This window comes from Trichechus manatus, unplaced genomic scaffold (genome assembly GCF_000243295.1).
Source record: "Trichechus manatus latirostris isolate Lorelei unplaced genomic scaffold, TriManLat1.0 scaffold00257, whole genome shotgun sequence".
Lineage (NCBI taxonomy): Eukaryota > Metazoa > Chordata > Mammalia > Sirenia > Trichechidae > Trichechus > Trichechus manatus.
This window is the reverse complement of record NW_004444193.1, coordinates 71,858-94,043: the sequence shown is the minus strand read 5'-3', so window position 1 is coordinate 94,043 and position 22,186 is coordinate 71,858. Positions and strand designations below refer to the sequence as shown.

At 36.4% G+C, this 22,186-nt stretch overlaps 1 protein-coding gene across 5 annotated transcripts in view; it reads left to right on the top strand.

Annotated features, from left to right (window-relative positions):
- Positions 1-22,186, top strand: part of LOC105756932 (rho GTPase-activating protein 24-like) — a 382,387-nt gene that overhangs the window by 344,060 nt on the left and 16,141 nt on the right. Inside the window, exon 4 of one of the 5 annotated variants that reach the window (XM_023724709.1) lies at positions 19,093-20,263. The exons of the other annotated variants lie outside the window; for them this stretch is intronic. Coding sequence (XP_023580477.1) covers positions 19,093-19,112 — 20 coding nt within the window. The 3' untranslated portion in view covers positions 19,113-20,263. Of the gene's footprint in view, positions 1-19,092; positions 20,264-22,186 lie in introns of those variants that run through there. 5 annotated transcript variants of the gene reach the window in all.

Genomic DNA, 22,186 nt, shown 5'->3' with positions numbered 1-22,186 from the left:
GTGACTGGATTTGATCATGGACTTGGAAAAATAATAGCCCTAAAGGACATTTGTGGGAAAATTGACAAAATTTGGATATGGATTATGAATTAGATAATAGTATTGTATCAAGAATGCTCCTTAGAAGCAAGGATGGTGAGACTACATCTTACATACTTTGGACATGTTGTGAGAAGGGATCAGTCCCTGGAGAAGCACATCATGCCTGGTAAAGTAGAGGGTCAGCAAAAAAGAGGAAGACCCTCAACGAGATGGATTGACACAGTGGCTTCAACAATGGGCTGAAGCATAACAACGACTGTGAGCATGGGGCAGGACCAGGCAGTGTTTCATTCTGTGGTACATAGGGTCGCTATGAGTTGGAACCAACTCGACAGCACCTAACAACAACAACATTGTATCAATCTTAAATTTCTTAATTTTGATCATTGTGCTGAGAATTATGTAAGAAAATATCCTTGCTCTTATGAAGTGTACCCTGTGTAGAGGTAAAAGTGTAAAATGTTTCCAACTTACTCTAAAATGGTACAGAAAAACAATAATATGTATATACATAGATTGAAAGATGGCAAATCATAAAGCAAATGGGACAAAATGTAAACAATCAGTACATCTGTGTAAAGGACGTATGGGATTTATTTGTATTGTTCTTGCAACTTCTCTGCAAACTTGAAATTATGCCAAAATAAAAAGTTACAGAAGACATAATAATAACGCATACCTCTGTTGTAGTCTTCTACCATTGTTCTGTTTTTTCTGTTAACACATCCATCACTGTGAAAACAGGAGTCTCCAGACTTTTTCATTGAACAGTACACCTAAATTTATGTTTTATTTAAATGTTTATAAATTATACATGCACTCATGCACCCACAAATACATGCACATACCTCACACATACACATTTACTAATATTGTACTGTAGTGCCATGGGTCTCAATTTTTGTTCATTTTTTCTAATTACACTCACTCTTTTGGTTACCTCACCCATTTGCGTATCTTTAAATATTGTTTACTCATCAATAAATTGAGCTCCAAGAATAAAAGTACTCTAACTTTCTACCAACAAATTCCAGTGACACCTCCTTCCATCACTGAGATACAAATTCTCTCATAGGAAGACATTGCTGACATTGATGAAGAGCATTTCATTAAATTATGTAAATAAAAACCCAGAGTTTAAGTTCATTGTAAGACCAAGGAACTATCAAATGTAATTTCAAGGATGATAACATAAAAAATATACTGACTAAAATATCTAGGAAAAATGAAATAAAATTATTTTCTGAATAGCCTAAAACTACCAGCAATGGTTTTGCAAGTTCAATAAGTGCTGACTAAAGACTGGCCTATGGTAGTGCTTTATTTTTGGAAATATTGTGGGAAATATGCATTGGCATCTTATAATCTCAGACATTGTAAATTCAACAAAGGTGCCAGGATTAATAGGCACAACAAAGTGTTAGTTAAAATGATAGAGACACTTAAGAACCCAATTTATGATGGAGAGTGACCTATTCAAATCAGACTTTTTATTGCTTAATACTCATATAGTGATGCTGAAAATACAGTATTCAAGTTTGAAACAGGCATATCCTTACACAAAATCAATGATTTAAAAGGCATCCAAACAAGCAATTCTTGAAGACTTCATAAAAAGTGGTTATTTTCTGGCAACTTCTCCCACTTTGATAAGATTAGTGTCCTTGGTATGATTCATCCATTCATTTATATGAGTAAACACTTATTAGATACTCCATTTTGCTAAACATCTTGATGGCCAGGAAGATACCATTGCACTTATTATTTTTTTAATCTACCTGATAAGTTGTAGAGATAAATCCTAGGGTCTAGCACCGAGAAGAGAGTAGGTTTTATGATGGGATAAGGGAAGGTAAAGTTCCCTTTTTAAAAACAATATTGTAGATATCCATAGGTATACTCTTATGCAATATACATATATGTGGATAAAGATAGATATGTAGGTAGATAGATAGGTAGATAGACAGATAGATAGATAATCTATCCGGATAGACAAATAGCAAGCTCTTGATAGTGGCTAATCCTTGAAAATAGTATTGCTGAGCACTGAGGGGGCAGTAACTTTAAATTTTATATTAAACCTAATTCTTTACTGTTGGATTTTTTTTTTTTCACAAGAAAATATGTTACTTCTATATTGAAAAGAATCAAAATATTATGAGGAAAAGTCCAGCTTCTTTATATTTGTTTGCACTGAAGCTTCAAGTCCAATTGCACAGGACCAACGAACAATTTGTTTTCATTATTTTCTGAACCAGACTTTTGTGTCTAGGAATTGTCAAAAATTACAGATCAGGGAAGTGCATCCTCTGCTCACTTCTAACTTTCTGTCTTTTAAATGGAGATCACTCTTTTATTGTGAAAAAGGATAATGTAGGGAAGCAATGTTTACATAGCTTGGAGAAATCTTCTTTCTTCTACATAAACTCAGGATGCCTGATCCTCAGTGTGTTCCAGGAGACCAAATAAGCCTAATGTGTAAAAGTTATTAAGCACAACATGCCTTGACATTTTTTATATGATACTTTTCCCACAAGAAAATTCTAATAGGACTTCTATTATATGCTAAAATAATGAAATGTTTCCCTATTGCATATGTTTATGTTCTTGGGAATCTTAAACATCATTATTATTGCTAACATTACAGTTGTTTTGTCAATAACTGGTTGTTTTATTTATTTTTGTTATGATACAGCAGATATCCTCCCAATCCTCGAGGGTAAATCTCAAACAAATTTAAAACGTATGAGATATAATTCTCTCAGAGAATAGTAGAACTTCACATCTGAAATAACCTCCAATATAATCTTACCAAATCCCTCCATGTTATATAGGAGAACATTAGGCCCCAGTAAAGTGAAGTGTTTGACCAAGGTCATACAGCTAGGTGCTGACAGAACCAAGGTTAGAAACGTAATTAATTCTGGCTGTTAATTAATCTTCTGTCTGTACCAGGGAATGTTTGTTTCCCGTACTGGGCTGCCCTCCCGTTTTTCTAGCCTGAGAGGGAAACTTGCCCTACAAGGAAGGATGCCCTCACTCAGGAAAGAATTTAGGACTGGGGCAGGAGAGTGGACTGGGATTCAGTTTGGTGTTTAGTAATCTTGACTCACTGATGTTTAAAACACTGAAGAAGTCAACCCTGTGCTCATTTTTAAATAATCAAAAGAGCTTGGGGGAACCCATCTATTACCAATATCTTTATATTTCATACCAAGAGACTTATGTAAATATCCTATTTTCTATGGGAGGCTAGACACTGTATGCCTGTTACCTGTGATTTTCTTATAATGAAGAAACTATCATGTTTTCATTGTTCTGTATCAATTTTTAAATTGCTATATAATAAATTATGGAATTAAAATAATAAAATCCCAGAATAATCCAGTTGATCCAGCCTTTGTGTATATATCGAGTACCTTGTTTTTTTTTTCCCTCTAAATTGTATATTAAGAGTTACTGGCTTTTCTTTTTTAACTTCACTTTAGGAGCTACTTACTCTAAGACCTGTGGCCTCATTTTTGGTACTATTATCTGAGGGTGAATGTAATGCCTACCTTGTAAGTAGTGTGGTACCTGTTCAGGTTTGCCTATAAAAATCCTGGTTTATATTTGCTCTCATTTTAATTAACAGTGTCATACCCTTTTACTCTGAAAGAGTCAAGATCTGCAAAATAAAGTATATGGTTATCCTACCCATAGTGAGTATAAAATATGCTAAAGAAGGATTTTCCCTAATGTCATTTCAAGGCAAATCTCAGCACTGTCTCCCATTTGAGCTGTGTTTTCAGTGTCTTATCTGAGTTTGACTTCTTGCCTGCCTAGATGTGTTGTACCTGATTTATCCTTCCCACTTTGTGTAACTCAAAATTCAACATTTGACTTGACTGAATTAGGGTATCTGCCACGTCTGCTTTCCTTCTGGTGTCTCCTGACTGTCCTAGTACAGATTGTAAATAAGTCTTCCAGGCTTAAAACAATTAAGTTGTCAAGAAGGACTTGATGAAGGATTTGTGCTTTGCAGGGTAGCTAAGCATGTAGTTCCCTAGAAACTATGCAAACACAATTGTTTGTGTGTTGGACCTCGAATCTAGCATGCTGATACCTAGGAAACCTAAACAATTCTGCACAAGGAATAATTTAAATTGCTGCCAAATTATACTCAAAACAATCTCTTCAAATCTAAGTGTCTAAGATTTAGAAAGTATCCAAAATGTGTGCTCCCTTCAAAGAGGCAGACAGTTTAACGGAAGGAACATGGGCTTTGTAGTCAGACAAGAGTTCAAGTTTTGCTATTGATGTTTCAAATTGTGTGTCTTACTTTCTTCATTTGTTAAATGGAGAGAACTTATGTAAAATGCCTGTTACATAATGAAAACCAAAACCATTGCTGTCGAGTTGATTGCAGCTCATAGTGACCCTATAGGACAGAGCAGAACTGACCCACAGAGTTTCCAAGGAGAGCCTGGTGGATTCAGACTGCCAACATTTTGGTTAGCAGCAGAAGCTCTTAACCATTGTACCACCAGTGTTTCCATTACATAATGAGGGCTTACTAAATACTAGTTTCATTCAATTATAATATTTGATATGTTTTTCTGTAATGATTTTATAGAGATTTTGGAAGAAAGATTGCCTTTTCCACATTTTTCTACCTATGGAAATTCTTAATTATCTCTTGAGGCCATCTTCTTCCTGTCCTTACTGCCTAATTTTGAACCATCACAATATCTTACTTGGACATAGAAACAACCTATTAAATGACCTTTTTAGACCACCTGCCCCTGAATTCTTTCTCCAATGGTCATTCTGAAAATATTTCCCTTGTTTAAAATCCTTCAATATCTACCCATTGCCTTAAGGATAAAACCAAACTCCTGAGCATGGCTTTTACTTATATTACCTCCTGTATATCTTATCTATTCTACATTCCAGTTTTATATAACTACTTAAAGTGACCCAAATGTGCTCTATCTCCAGGCTTTAATGTTAATCCTCTCTCTCTCATTCTGCATTCAAACTGCATCTTCGTGTCGTCTCCTCCAGGAAAGCTTCTGTGGCTACTTTCCATCTTGATTCCATGTTCCTTTGATGCTCTTTCCTATAGCCTAGTGCTGGTCTCAATAGTCTGTAAACTTCTACCTCTAAAAGGTGAGCTTCCTGAGGACTGGATTTTGTCAATTTTCTTTGTAATACAGCATTTGACACATTATATGGACTCAGTAAACATGTTATAGAAAGGAAGAAAAGGATGGAGGGAGGAAATGACGAAAGGAAGGTTTACTTTGTTTTTCTGAAGAAATTTGTATCCTGGAAAAATAGATATTATCATCCCATGAGTTAACAACGAATGATAATATAAACTAGCGCAAGACCTTACCCATAGAAGGCAGTCAATTAATATTTGTAGCTTGATTTATTGACTAGCCAAATGCCGTTTATTTACTTAGATTAATATATAGTCATCTAATACCATAAGAGAAAGGCACTACTCCTTTTTTTTTTTTTTCTGAAAATGATTTTATTTGCCACTGAGGGACACCAGTGCTTAGGCAAGAAGTTTCCTCTACTTGGGTGTACTGGAAGGAGGTGACTTATGACATCTGGGGAAAGTCATTTTCCTCCTAACAAAGAATTACCCTCTTTTTGTCTTCTCAAAGCACAGCCATCTTTCTGATATGGCTGGACCCAAAGTGAGTTGAGCCAGTCACATTATCCTACAATGTGCCTGAGCCCCAGGACCCAGAGAAGGCTGACTCACTAGATCAGGTAATTAGGAAGCAATGGGGCTTGAGCTATGGGAGGAAATCTAATTTACAGCTTGCTGGAAAGCTCTGAATCCATGTGGAGCAGAGCTGAGATGGGAGATTAAATTATCTGTGAGTGCACCTCTGTAAAATTATTTGGTCTCCCCCCTTTTCATTTAGAAAACGTATGTTGCAAGTGCAAGGCTTTAGTCTCCGCTCCTGAAGAATTGGCAGCTGAGGGCAGTTTCTTGAGTCCACCTGTAAAGGATAGAATTAGCTAGAGGGCATCTGCTGTTTCAATAAGGGAAACTACCGTAGCGTTCAGGAAACGAAGGTGATGTCTGGAAGCTCGTAGGACCTTCTAGCAAATGTAATCACATTTCTAGTTAGATGCACATATCCATAGAGGATATTCTGGCAAAGTGAGAGTATTATCTGGCCTGTGTGTTAACAAAATTCAAGAGCTTAGAGGCACCTCGTATACACACTACTGTCTACAGCCCAGCTGAGGCTCTCTCCTTATTATCTGTGATTCCTGGCTGCTGAGCCACAGGGAGATTTATAGTGTTAAGTCTATTACAGAAGTAGATTAGGTTTGGCCTTCATGCTCATGGACATATGTTAGATGTTGGTAAGTGAAAAGCGGAAACCCAGATAGAAAATATAATTAATTCATTAAATAAATATTTGTCAACTTCCTATTGAGTACTAGACACTGTTCTGGACACTGGGGAAAATGTGGTAAACAAGGCCTAAAAAAAATTCTAACCTTATGAAACTTACTGTAGATGACGAGAGATAGTAAACCTATTTCAACTAACTGACTAATTAAATGAATGAATAAATCATAAGCACAACAGATAATTCCTCATAGCAGTAAGTGCTACAAGAAAAATTAAAATAGGGAAATGGGCTATACAGTGGTGAGAGATGGTTAGCTAGAGCACTCAGAAGTTTTTTTCTGAGGAGATAACTTTTGAAAATTACAGGGGCAGTGGTGGTTCTGTGGTAAAATTCTTACCTTTCATGTGGAGACTAGGGTTTGATTCCCCGCCAATGCATCTCATGTGCAGCCACCACCCATCTGTCAGTGGAGGCTTGTGTGTTGCTATGATGCTGAACAGGTTTCAGTGGTGCTTCCAGACTAAGACGGACTAGGAAGAAAAGCCTGGTGATCTCCTTCTGAAAATCAGCCAGCATATCACAATGGTCAGATCCTCAACAGATCTTGCAGATGGCACAGGACTCTGGGCAGTGTTTGATTCCATTGTGCATAGGGTCACCATGATTCGGCGGCCAACTAGACAGCAGCTAACTATAATGGCATTTGAAATGAGCATTGAATGATGAGAAGGAGGTTATCATATGAAGATATGAGTGAGGAATATTCCAGACAGATGGAACAGCTGGTTAGAAAACACAGTAGGAAAGATAAACAGGAGCTAAATCAGACAGTCATGGTTAGTCATTTGGATGTTATACTGAGGGCAATGGGAAACCACTGTAACGATGAAACGGGAATGATGGGAAACCATTGTAAGAAGGAAGCAGAGAAATTATGGAAAACCATATGAAGCAGGAGAATGGGGAATGATGGGAAATCGTTGGAGGATATGAATCAGGGGAATGATGGGAAACTACCGGAGGAAAGAAGCAGGGGAATGATAGGAAATTATTGGAGGGTATGAAGGAGGGGTATGATTACTCTGGTTGCTGTGTGGAGAATAGACTATGAGAGGCAATGAGCAACAAAATAAACACAAGCTTCAATTAGTTTAAAAGAGTTGACACTTGAGATTTTCACATGCATCTGGAACTGTTAAAAACTTCCATGCACAAACTCTCTTCCCAAACATAGAGTTTTATAATTCAGTAATTGTTCATGCAGTCACTGCCCTTCACTGCTATCTCCAAAGAGCCTTCCTGGATTCCGCAGTAAAAGCCTTCTTCTAGTGTTACTATAAACTTGAAAACTGAGAGGAGGAGATCAAGAGGTAGAGAATTCTGACTGCCTTGCCTGTGTTAATATAGCCTGCCCTGGAGTTCACCTCTGTTGTAAGTACTTCTACCATCAGTGAAATTCAATTCCACAAGTCCAGCCTTCAAAACACACTATTCCCCTCTAAACTACTTTCGGATTCTGAAATCCAGAGAATGCCAAGAATGGGGCAACCTGGAGTATGTCCAAGGGACCTAAATATAGAGATACAGCATTTTTAAAAAAATGACTGTGAATCGTTGTGCTAGTTTAGATTACGTTGAATTCACATATTGGCAACACATGTTCCCCTTCCAATGGCTAGAAAGAACCATGCCATCAATTACAAAGTAGGTTTGAGGACCCATTTCCTGTTGCTTGCACTGGTCACAAAAATTGCTAGTTTCCTCTTTGCTTAACCTATTTTGAGAGGCCTTGATCCTTGAATTCAATACCTATAATTTATTATGTGTGGCTCAGCTCACTCCTGCTCCAAAGAATCTGCTTGAATGTGACTTCTCTTTACACCTTGCTTCCTGACTCCTCTCAACCACCCTGAATCACCCTGACTCATACCATCTAAATCTCTGTTTATCTCACAGCCCACTTCTCTTTCAAGGTTTTACTCATATTTCTAAGGTTTTACTCATATTTCCTCTTGCTCCATTAACAGACTAGAGGTAAAATGTTCAAAATCAAAAGTAAAGTTTAAGAAGTAAAATGAAAATATACAATATTTAGTAATATGTGTGTGTCAAACTCTTGTCACATTTGACATATTAGGGTTATCTATAAATTTAGACGGTAATGTCTTTGGGGACTGTCTTAGATATTTAGTGCTTCTATAACAGAAATACCACAAGTGGATGGCTTTAACAAACAGAAATGTGTTCTATCACAGTTTAGGAGGCTAGAAGTCCAAACTCGGGGTGCCAGCTCTAGGGAAAGTCTTTCTCTCTGTCAGCTCTGGGGGAAGATCTTGTCATCAATTTGCCCTTGGGTCTAGGAGGTTCTCAGTGCAGGGACCCTGGGTCTAAAGAACACGCTCTGCTCTTGGCTCTTCTTTCTTGGTGATAGGAGGTCCCTTACTCTCTGCTTGCTTTTCTGTCCTTTTATCTCTTGTAAGATAAAAGGTGTGGCAGGCCACACCACAGGGAAACTCCTCTTACATGGGATCAGGGCTGTGACCTAAGTAAGGGCGTTGTATCCCACCCTAATCCTCTTTTACATAATGTAATTTACCTCATTAACCACAGGCAGAAATTCAGATTTAGAACACATAAAACAATTACATTATATCACAAAATGGAGGATAACCACACAACACTGAGAATCATGGCCTAGCCAAGTTGGCATATATTTTGTGGGACACAGTTCAATCCATGACAGTGGCTTAACCTTTGCATAGAGTTCAATTAAACCAAAAATCAAACCTGTTGCTGTTGAGTCGATTCTGACTCACAGTGACCCTGTAGGACAGAATATAACTGCCCCATAGGGTTTCCAAGGATGTAACCCTTACAGAAGCAAACTGCCACATCTTTCTTCCACAGAGCAGCTGGTGGGTTCAAACTGCCGACCTTTTGTTAGCAGCCAAGCACTTAACCACTGCACCACCAGGGCTCCTTAGAATTCAATAAGATGTAACTAACTGAGAATTGAAAGGAGAATAAGATTCTGCAGATAGTTAAAAAAAAAAACAAAAAAACCAAGAAGTATGATTTTCCAAGGATTTTTCTTGACATGTTTGTCTTTTGAATCTCAGTTGTTTATTTCTCAGGGTTGAAGAATTTATATGGTACCCATTACTTACGCAAGATTTTGGAAAATACGTTCCAAAAAATCTAATGATCATTTTAAAAAGTTTAATTTTTTTTTATAATTATCAACTAAAACTTTTAAAATTATGTAGTCACAGTTACATTGTTTACTGCCAAAGTCCAGGGCAAGGGTAGGTACAATCTGACGTTTAAAGTAGATGACAAAAATCAAAACCAAAGAGTGAGTTTCTGAGTTAAAGAATGGATAATGGTTTGGAAATAGGTAGTAAATTATCTGAGCATTTGTCCATTGTATCTTTGAATTGTGTGATATAAAGTACATTTGACTTTAATTTTTTAAGGAGCCAGATCAAATAGAAAGATTAATAGTGAACAGAGTAAGTAATTATTAGAGGGGTATCAGTCTTGGCCACTTCAAAGTTTGGCTTATCTGACCCTAGGAAGGATATTGTTGAGATTGGGCAATTCAGTGAATAGTATATCAATATGCTTGATCACATATTTGAAGTGTGATGATAAATAGAAAGGTAGTTATGGAAAGCTGATCTTAGTTGCCAGCTAAACCCTTCATTTTTATTTTAAATGCTATGTATTTTCCTAAGAAGCTATTGTTTGCCAGTTACTGTATTCCACGAGAAAACGATGAGGTAGGTTCTATAAATATCTGATAAATATTTGTGAGATAAATGAATAATGAATGGATACATTTAAGAAAGGAAATTGAAAAAAAAAAAAAAACTATTACAATGAGAGGATCACTCTTCCGGATGGAGAAGAATAGTTTCTTCATACACAAGTAGAAAATGTTATGTGAAAGGTACCAAATAAAACTTATTATGCTGCTTCTCTGTTTTATTTAGCAAAATAAGAAATGAATAATAATCAAGAATAAATTTGTATGTGTGGTAAAAATCATCTTGACAAATTGGAAGTGGAGATTCGTGGTAACAGTAGCCACGCAGCAGTATCACTGAGAGTGTGTAGGAATATTAAAACCTTACTCTAGCACCTGTCACAGCACCATCCCTTATTGAAGTAGTCCTCTGTAAGGACTAATGCAGGCCCTGAAAAATGGCAACTTCTGGAACATAACATTATTCTGGAAAATCAACAAACGAAAAGATCATTTCCTTAACAAATAAATTGGGCATTCTAGAAAAACTTTCAATATTAAGGATTTTTTAAGCTAAGGGAAATGTTTTCTCTGAGAAGAGGTGGTTCTCACATCCTAATTGGTTACTGCTGCATCTATGCTCTGACCATTTATTTGGGTATTATATAAGGATACAGGAGTCCTGGTGGAGCAGTGGTTAAGCACTTGGCTTCTAACCTAAAGGTAGGCAGTTCTAACCCACCAGCTGCTCTGCAGGAAAAAGATGTGGCAGTCGGCTTCTGTAAAGATTACAACCTTGAGCCTTGGAAAACTTATGGGGTGGATCTGCTCTGTCCTATGGGGTCACTATGAGTCGGAATCAACTCAATGACAAAGGGTATACAGGGATACAGAGGAATAAAGTAAACCACTTCCCTTGAGATATACTGAAAACCAAAACCAAACCGGTTGCCATTAAGTCAATTCAGACTCATAGCAATCCTATAGGGCAAAGTAGCGCTGCCCCATAGGGTCTGCAAGGAGCCCCTGGTGGATTCAAACTGCTGACCTTTGGGTTACCCCCCAGAGCTCTTAACCACTGTGCCACCAGGGCAATGACATATTTTCCCTAGCCATCACTTTTCTTATCTATAAAATGAGGAAGTTAGGCTAAATTATAATTAAGGTCCTGACAAACCTTCTATGGCTCTCATTTCTTTCTTTCTCTTAATTTCTCTCTTTCTTTTTTCCAAATGCTCAAATATTACATTATTTAAGGTATATTTCCTTGTAGTTTTTTTTTTTTTCTCCTCTCCTCTCTGTCTCTTTCTTCAATATATGGGATAGGAGGATACTGACTAAGTCTGAGGGGAAGGAGGAGGAAGAAAATTAGCTTCAGGAAGGGTTTATATCCTCCTCTACAAGAAAACTTAAATATAGCTACCACCGCTTTGAAAGGAATGGTTTATGTCCAAACAGCGTTTTCCAGACAAGCTCTGTACTTTTTTGCCAACAGAATTAACTTTAAACTGAAGGCAGTAGACAGTTAAACAAGAGTCGGCACTGGAAACAGCTGTGAGTAGGCAAGACCAGTTACTTATAAGGTACTGTTTTTTACTCATTGAAATCTTCAGGTTTCATTTGTGTTGGGGACAAGCATTCCATGGTCGTTTGACCTTCTTTTTCCCCCATCTCGCCTCTATTCTGAGAGAAAACACACTTTTAAAATATTTTCGCTTCCTAGCTGTTATTATTTGGGGCTGTTGATGTTTGAAGCTACTAGGATTTTGTTTTCTTTTGTCTGGTGTTCAGGAAACAAATGATTGTTGTTATTTTATTTTAAAGTTTAGTTTAACTTTGTTCCTTTGCTGCATCTGTGATGGGTGGTTTTTATGTTTTATTGTTTGGATTGGAGAAAGTAGGATATGCTTTAACATTAAAGAATGTACAGAATGTTCTGGACTGAGGGGGATGGGTATTAGTTAATGTATGTTTAACCTGAAGTATAGAACCAATATAGAGCCAATCAGATAAGAGGACCAGGACAGGGCAAGTCCAGGCACTTTATAACTGAACCTCCTCACAGCCTGGGGAATCTAACCTAGAAAACATATTTTTTGAATTGGGGTTTTACCTGCAGTTTGCTTCTGTATTTAATTGTGATTTTAACTCTTCTTTCCCTTCACCCACATACATTTTTTTTTTAAATCTTGTTTGATTGTTCTAAAAATATAGATAACACAACATTTGCCAATTCAGTAAAAATTCTAGAAAGCCTGCTTTTTGTTTTTTAAAGCAGTTTATCTTAGTTTAACCTCGTTCACGTTAAGAGAACAAAATTCCTACAAAGAGTGACATTTGCAATAGAGGTTCAGGTCACTGAGCTATGGCAGCGCTTTTGAAGCAGGACAAGGTGAACAGGCCAACGTGGTGGTACTGGAGCAGACATAAACGACCCCATGTACCCCTGTCATCCGAGGTACCACTCTTTCCCCAGGGGACTGGCTGGCTAGTGAAATATTTGTAGCTTGTCAATAAGCAAATGACGAATACAATTAAGAAGTTTTATAGATGTTTATTTTCTAAAAAGTAAAGCTTACAGATTTACTACCAAAAACTCCAAAATTTTTAGAAAGAATCTAGCCATTTATGGATATTTATCTTTCTGAGATCCACTATATATTTGATACCTCTTTGGAAGGAACAAATTCAACTTAATGTTTTCTGAAGTATTCAGCATCCTGATTATGGACACATATTATTAGAATTACTCTACACTGCAGCGATGCCTTTGGGGTGGATTCTTTGGTGAGTAAGGCTATTACTTCTTATGTCCAAAGTTAACTGAATCACCATGCTTCTTTAATTCTTGCATTATTTTTATAGGACACTTTTTTTTCTCCTGTATCCACTTTCTCTACTGAGGTATCCACCCTCTCTGTCGAGGTGTGAGTCCTTTGTTTATTTCATGCCAACAGTTTGAATTCCTCTAACAACTCCCTTAAATATCAATCGCTCCTTTATAATTGTTATCTCTTCTCTGATGTGAGCAAGAAAACCAGAAAAAAAAATTTATAAAGAAAGATGCATGAAATAAGTGTCTATAATTTTACCGGAGGGCCCAGAGATTCTCTTATGGTAAACTGCATGTGTCAAAGTGCATAGGCATGGTGACATCTGTTTTGGGCATTCAGGAGATTTTTAGCTTGAGTCTAAGTTCTTAGTTGTGTTCTGTAGTAGAGGTTGCCATGGAAGTAACTCTGGAATAAGTAATGTGTTACTCTGATACACAAAGTGCTGTTTCTTCTCCTTTTTCATACAGTTGCTGGAGGTATGTGTGAAGGAATCAGTGACTAACCAAATCCCAAGGGGCAGATCTAACATTAATCAAGTACTAAGTTTTTTTTGTTTTTTTTGTTTTTTTGTTTAGTCCCATTCAAACACAGGCTTTTCACATCCATACATAGCTGGAAAATACCATTATAATGATTATTAGGAAAGAATTTAAAAAAGGAAAAAAAATCCATCTTCCAGTTTATGCAGTTCTTTTGTGTGGAGAGTATGCTTTAGGGAAAAAATCAATGAAGACAAGACTGATTTTCCCAATGGTTTCTTGATTTCCTTAACTGCATTCTCACTTCCTTGCAAGTTCTTTAAAGCTGAAAATATTACAAAGCAATTTTATATACCATGTACATTGAATTTAAAAGCACAATATGTTTCTTTATCTTCCAATATTTTTATGCTACGCATTTCAAAACAAAATGAATTGAAACTTTCTCGAGGGTATTGATAGTAACGGAGGCCACTTTAATTAGTCCTATTCTACACTCACACGTGCAAAATGAAAACTGGGCATATAAGATAAATACATGAAGCTATAAACAGAGTCGAGGGCAATGCTAAATTCCAATTTTAGTTTTAATCCATTTATAATTACCTGGCTAAGCAAGCTTTATTTAGAATTGTGTTATAAGGCCTTTTGTATTAGAGTTTTTTGTTTATTTGTTTGTTATTTTTTAAGTTAAAGTTTTTCGTAATCACTGTAGACATTTTTCCTGAATGTTAGAGTATCTTATAGTTGTATATGACAGATAATTTCTGTTTGAAACAATAAATTAGGGACCTCCTTTTATCTGCAACAGTGAATTAGAGCTCCTCATATGTTTAGAAGCTTCATCTGAGAATTAGAGATCTTGCTTATTTTTGCTCCCTAGTCCTTTACGTAGAAACCCTGGTGGCATAGTGGTTAAGAACTACAGCTGCTCACCAAAAGGTTGGCAGTTTGAATCCACCAGGCGCCCCTTGAAAACCCTATGGGGCAGTTCTACTCTGAACTATAGGGTCGCTGTGAGTCAGAATTGACTCGACAGCAATGGGTTTGGTTTTTTGGGTTTTAGTCCTTTAAATGATATTACTTGTTTTAAAATAAAATGTTGTTCTAACTGAAAGCTAGTTCTTTTAAATTGAAAATCTACCATTTTAAGTCAGTTCAATACAGCTATTCTTCACTTGACTATTTTTTATCAAAATTTAATTTTCACATTCTTACTTAACTAGGAAATGTCACATATGATATTTTATGAAGGGATGTCTATTTGATAGTGAAAACTATACCACCACAAGGCCTAAACTTGAAACAAGATTCCTGAAAAGTCAATGTCATTATAAATATACTCGTAAGAAAACTTCAGTTTAGAAAGGTGCTTTTCAAAACTGGAAAGACATGCAGCCACCACTGAAATAAATTACGCATGCTCACGGTCACTGTGGATGCCTTATAAGGTTCCTTTTTAACATAATCTTATGTGAATTCTCCAGAAGCCTCAGAACCCAGCTACCCACGAAATACAATTCAGTGAGCAAGATTTATCGTTTCCAAGGAGCTGTCTGTCAAACTTAATGCTGTAGCTGTGGACATGGGAAAGTAGCTATTGCTATTTCTCAAGTTGTTGAACGGAGGCCGAGGTAATGCTTTCTTTGCATGAAAATCCAAATTCAGTTCATTGTCAATCAAACTCTCTCAGAAAAGATGTTCAAACAGACTTAAATGTGTCTTTATTTATTGCTTTTGTCTAATGTACTATATTGATGTTTCTGGAAAATTTAAGATGTGATATAATCAAAGACCAATGTGCTGTTTGTACTTATAAGTCATTCAACAAATGTTTGCTATGTAAATATAACTACCAATTCTTAATTTAAAAGGGCATCAACAAGTAAAATAAAGCTAAAACTGTTAGGTTTTACTTCATATTTTATTACTGGAGTATTTCAGCTGGGTGACCCACTGGGTCATGCTCAAACATGAAAACTTATTTAAGTAATAATTTAATAAATTATGAAATTGTCATTAGCAAGAAACAATTTGGAACTGTAAATTGCTATGAAGAAAAACAACATTTAGGTATCTATAACCCATTGCCGTCGAGCGGATTCCGACTCATAGAGACCCTACAGGACACAGTAGAACTGCCCTACAGGGTTTCCGCGACTGTAATCTTCATGGAAGCAGGCTGCCACATCTTTCTCCCTGGAGCAGCTGGTAGATTCAAACATGTGACCTTTCAGTTACCAGCCTAGCGCTTAACCACTGCGCGGCCTGGGCTCCTTCAGGTATTTATACTCAAAACCAAACCCACTTCAGTGGAGTGGATTCCGACTCATAGCGACCCTGTAGGACAGAGTAAAACTGCCCATAGTGTCTCCAAGGCTGTAAATCTTTACGGAAGCATACTGCCACGTTTTCCTTTCTCAGAGTGGCTGAACTGCTGACCTGTCGGTTAGCTTTGGAGCACTTTTAACCGTGGTGCCTCCAGGGCTCCGCCAATTATCTATATGAACCCTTTGCTGTTTAGTCGATTCTGGCTCATAGCGACCCTTGAGAACAGAGTAGAACTGCCCCATAGGGTTTCCAAGGAGCGGCTGGTGGATTTAAACTGCTGACCGTTTGGTTAGCAGCCGAACATTTAACCACTGCGCCACCAGGGCTCCCCAGTTATCTATGATCGATAATAATTCAAAAAGTAGATTTGGAGAACATAATGGTATCACCCTTTTTCCTATGCCTTTTTATGTTTTGTTTATTTTGCTATATGTATTGGGGAATTCACAATACTTAAGCATAGTATTGGGGGGAAAACAGCAGGAGATTGGAAGAAAAACTAACCGTGGCTGGGTTTAAGGCAGTTTTACCAGCCAAGTGTTATCCTGATGATCTTAACATTTTAAAGTAATTTTTCGGATTGTTATATCAGTTACTGAGCTCTAGATCAATACATCTTTCGAAACTACCAAAAAATAATAATAATCCTAAGAAGCACTTTCCATTTTGCTCTAACTTCTCTCTCCAACCTGCTTGCTTTTGAATATATTTAATAGAAAGAATTTCTTCTGTGGTCCTTCTCTGCGACACAGTGCTAGTCCAGTAGGGTAAGATGGCATTGGTATATTTTCCATCTCCACATTTTAAACGTTTTAAGGAGAACGGGATAAACTAGAAACAAAGACAATAGCCTTTCTCAAACCTCAGAGGTAAAATGCCCTAAACACTCACCAGGGAGTTAGCAATTACAACAATTATAAAGGGAGTGACAGTAAGAAGGGAAAATAAATTATTGTCACCAGCTTCCACTCCCTAGTGGATTCATTTCTTTCTTCAGTCTGTGTACATACATATGATACAAGTACTTAGTTTCATTTTATTTTTATAAAATTGACTTAATACTGCAACTTAGGTTTCTACCTTTTTTTTTTTTTTCATCTAACATTTTACTGGGAACATTTTCCACATCATTCAGAACACTTGGGAAAAACAATTCCAGTGGTATATTGTTCCATTCTATGGTTACCATACACAATACTATGACCCCTATTATCGGGGACCTAAGTTGTTTGAATGGTTCTGTCATGGAAAAAAAAAAAATAGGATAAGCATCCTCTCACACACATTTTTTAATCATTTCATTATTTTAGGGCTGTGATACCTTTGAAATTAGCAAATCCTAATCCCTCTTTATACAGTGTAGGGGAACTAAGTTCAGAAATATTACTCATCTAGAAACTAGGCTTCTAAGCTTTGAGTCTAAATTCTAACTTTGTCAGGAAGAGGTAACGACTGAGTAATAAATTTATTTGGGGGAGGAAGTGGAAGCATAATTTCCTTCTGTCTGAGTAAGAGGTTAGCCATGTACCCTATTCTCTGAAAATCCCCAGGGAAGGGAAGAGTTCTTATACTGCAGAAAAATCTCAAGTTTCCATGCCAGAGTCTTTATTACACAAATGATGATGAACTATGGGGTGAACAGTTATGGGAACATTTTAAAATAGCTGTCATTTTGTTAATGAGTATTTGCTAAAGCATTTCCTGGGCCACTGGTGTTTATGGAACTTTTAAGCAAAATACTTAAGAAGATGGAACTAGGACTTGCTTCATAAATTATGTTCTTTTATTTGCACCTTCGCTTTTTCTTCCGTGTACAACCAATGTTCTAGTCTATACTATTCTGCTACGCTAAGAGAAACGAACACTCAACTTTCTCTACCATACCATACTACCTAAAGATTCATTCCTATCTCTCTCTTCCTGGTACCAAGAAAATGTGTATTGTCTGTTTCTGTGCTCTCATCTCCCTCTGACCTCAGAACCTTTGCAGTTTAGCTTTTACTCCTACCACAATATGGAAGTCACCTCACAGAGATTGCTGGTGATGACTGAATCAACGGTTAAAGCCAACAGAGTTTTATTTCTTCTGCCCTTTCTGCCTTTTACACTGTTTGCTATCCTAGATCCTGAGCCTTTTTTCTCTTTAGAGGGCTCCTGTCTTCTTCCTACCTGCTCTGAGTATCTGTGTTCTATTTGCTCCCTTTATGCTTTCTTCCTTGAAGTATTTCATCCTGTCCCATGGATTCAGTTTAAAGCCCAATTAGGTATCTGGTCAGCAAGACCTCTTCTAGCCCATACTTTGTGAAAGTTCTCATAAAGGCACTCCTTCATCCTGGCAGGGGAACTGGCTGGATGTTAGGCCCCACTCCACCTGCATAACCTTACACAGTTGGCCTGCTAGTCAGGGCCTCCTACATAATACTGCCTCAGATATTCTAGTGCTTCAAACTCCAGATCTTTCTCTCACTCAAACCAGCCCTTCATTTTTTTGGAAGGGGGTTGGGGGTGAGGAAGGAAATAGTCACAGCCAAAGATACACCATTTCAACAATTTCTACATGTACAATTCAGTGACATTGATTGTATTCATCAAGTTGTGCTACCATGCTCGCTATCTTTTTCCAAATTATTTCATCATCATTTTCTTAAACTCATGGCCCCTAAGTTTCCCATCCAAACCTTTGAGTTGCTATGGTCCATCTCCCACCTCACTCTCTATCCAAACAGATGCCACTTATTATAAGATATATATATATATTCCAGCATTCTTTGCACTTCATTCCCGTGGCCACCACTTTGCTCGGATTCTAATTATCTCTCGTTAGTTTACTGTCTCCTCAGTGGTCTCCTTCTCTCCAATCTTTTCTCACTCCAACCCATTCTTCACATTGCTGGAGAGTTAAAGGGCAGTATTAGAGAGATAGGTGATACATAGACAATAGATCGATCCCAAATGTATATATATCCCAAAATTTTTCAGTGAGTCCTTAATAGATGGTTAGGAGGAAGGGCTATAGAGTTGAATTTCAGGGTTTGAAGCCCAACTCTGGCACGTTTTACATGTGTCAGCCTATACAAGCTGATTAATCTTTCCAAGCCTCAGTTTTCTCACATAAAGTAAGCACATCCAGTGAGGCTAACATTTATTGAGCCTTTACTATGTGTCAACTACAGTGCTGTGTGCAATTTCCATGCATTTGTTCATCAGTACTCAAAACAGCACATTTTATTATATTTTTAGTAAACATTCTAAAAATGAAATCTTAAAGAATTTGGTTTATTTTTTAGGAGTTCAATTTGTTTTTTGAAGAAGTCTGCACTAAAATTAAATCCAGGTAATAACAAGGACCTTGGCCCGATTTCAGGTAAAGGAAAAGTAAAACTGAGATAATTCTTGATGTGACAAATTCAGGGACATATCTTGAATGTTAGGTTTTTAGAATAAAGAAACTTGCAAGCAATAAGGGAACATTCCCAAACTGAATGACCCACAGTTAACAAAATTAGAATAAGGAAATGCATCTCATTTAAAAACAGAGAACTCTAGCTCTATCACTCTGTGTTAGGAAGTCATCTTTGTTGAATGTTTACTAGGCATTTTACCATTCACGTTCATCTTTTTACTAATATATTCTTCATAACCCTATGTAGGAAGATATTTTTAACTCTGTTTTGCAGACAAAGAAATTAAGGATTAAATGTTAAGTAACTGAGTCTTTATGACTTCACATTTGATGCCCTTCAATCCTACCGTGCTAGTTACAGCATTAGGGAAAAGAAATTCTCCTGACCAAGAAGAATGGCTATTTTGTGCCAGGCATTTTGACCTTTTTTTTTTAATCAGTTATAATTTGCATTTAATAAAACATATAGACTTTAAGTGTGTAGATTGACCAGTTTTGACAAATGAGTACAAACATGTAACCTGTATCCCTTCTAACACATAGAACATTTCTATCATTGCAGAAAGTTTCTCATTATTCTTTCTAGTTAAATCACTTCCACCAGAAGCTATAACTCTGTTATCTATCATCTGTCAGTCTATGTGTTTTAGTCATTTTAGTGGGTATATAATGATATCATATTGTGGTTTTTAGCTTGTATATTTCTGATAACTAATGGAGCATTTTTTTCACATGGCTATTGCCATTCACATATCTATCTTCCTTTATAAAGTGTCTTAGGTAAGTCTTTTACTCATTTTTTTTTTTTTTGTATTAGATTTGTTTTTGTTGTGTTGTAGGAGTTATTTTTCTCCCAGTCTATAACTTTTTTTACTCCTTTTAACTAACCATGTCCTTTAGGGAGTAGAATTTAAAATTTTTGATAAGATCTAATATATAATTTTTTTAATGCTTAGTATTTTCTGTGTACTCTAAGAAATTCTTCTGGAAGCTTTATAGTTTTAGCTTTCAAATTTGGCCTAACAGCAATTTCAAATTAATTTTTTTTTATGTTATGAAGTAGATGTTGAGGGTTTTTTTTTTTTTAACAGATGAATATTGAATTGATTCAGCACCATTTGTTAAAAAGCCTCCCCCCACCCCCACTGAATTACTTGGGTGCCATTGACAAAAAACATTTGATTATATGTGTGAGTTTTTCCATATTCCCTCTTGTTTTCCATTAATTTATTTGTTTATATTTTCATCAATACACCCTGTCTTGACTACTGTAGCTTTATAGTAAGTGTTGAAATGAGTAGTGAAAGTCTTCCAAATTAGTTCTTTTTCAAACTCTTTTTGGCTAGTCTAGGTCTTTGCATTTCAAAATAAATCTTAGAATAAGAATATATATTTTACAGTGTTCCTGGTGAAATTGTGATTGATAATGTGTTGAATCTGTAGATCAGTTTGTACACAGTTCTGATCTTAACAATACTAAGTCTTCCAAACTATGAGCATAATATACGTTTCTTTCTTTGAGATTTTCTTTATCTCAGCAATACCTTGTAATCTACAGTATAGTGGTTTTATATATTCTTCCTCATTTTATCCTTAAGGATTGTTTTTGGGATGCTACTAAGGGTTATTATTTTTAAATTTTATTTTCTGTTTATTACTAGTATGGTGAAATAAAAATGGTTTTTGTTCATTGAATTTGCATTGTGTGACCTTGCCAAATCCACTTATTATAGTATTTGTTATTGTAGAATTTTCCATGGACACAACAATGCCATCTGCGAATAAAGACATGTTTACTAGTTGTTTTCAAAAATATATATCTTGTATTTATTTTTCTTGGTTTCTTATACAATACAGTGTTGAATAGCAATGGAGTAGTGGATATTCTTCCCTTCTGTCGTGGATTGATTGAATTGTATGCCCCAAAAATATGTGTCAACTTGGTTAGGCCATGATTGCCAGTATTGTGTGGTTGTGCTCCATTTTGTGATTGATATAATTTTCCTATATGTTGTAAATCCTAATCTCTGCCCGTGGTTTACGAGGCAAGATTGGATTATGTTGAAGAGGATTAGAGTGGGATGTGACACTCTTGCTCAGGTCACATCCCTGATCTAATGTAAAGGGAGTATCCCTGGGGTGTGGCTTGCACCATCTTTTATCTTACAAGAGACAAAGGAAAGGGAAGCCAGCAGAGAGTGGGGACCTCATACGACTAGGAAAGCAGTGCCGGGAACAGAGCGCATTCTTTGGAACCGGGGTTCCTGTGCAGAGAAGCTCCTTGTCCAGAGGAAGATTGATGAGAAGGACCTTCCTTCAGAGCTAATAAAGCCTTCCCCTGGATCTGACGCCCTGAATTTGGACTTCTAGCCTACTTGACTGTGAGGAAATTAATTTCTCTTTGTTAAAGCCATCCACTTGTGCTATTTCTGTTATAGCAACACTAGATGACTAAGGCACCTTCCTCTTAATCTTATGAGTAACTTATTAAAAATATCAGCATTAAGTTTTATGTTTGCTGATGGCTTTCTGTAGTTGCCCTTTGTCAGATTTAGTAGGTTTTCTTCTATTCCTAGTTTATTGAAATTTTCTTTTATAAATGTGTGTTAACTGTTGTCAAATTATTAACATTATTAAAATTATTATTAATTATTATCCATCTGTTAACATGGACCTTTTTTCTGCTTTAATCTGTAATACTGTAAATTATTGAGTGATTTTTCAAATTTTAAACTAAGCTTGCCTTCCTGGGATAGATGCCAGGATTTCATCTAGACTCTGAGAAATCTTTTCACTGAGCAAATATATTATTCTTTTAAGTATTGCTAGATTTGGTTTGCTAATATATTTTTAAGAATTTTTGTGACTATGCTCATGTGGAATATTGGTTTATAGCTTTCTTTTTTTATAACTCATGTTTTGAGGTCAATCTAACCCTGTTTTTTATTTCAGGGTTAGATTAGCCTCGTAAAATGAGT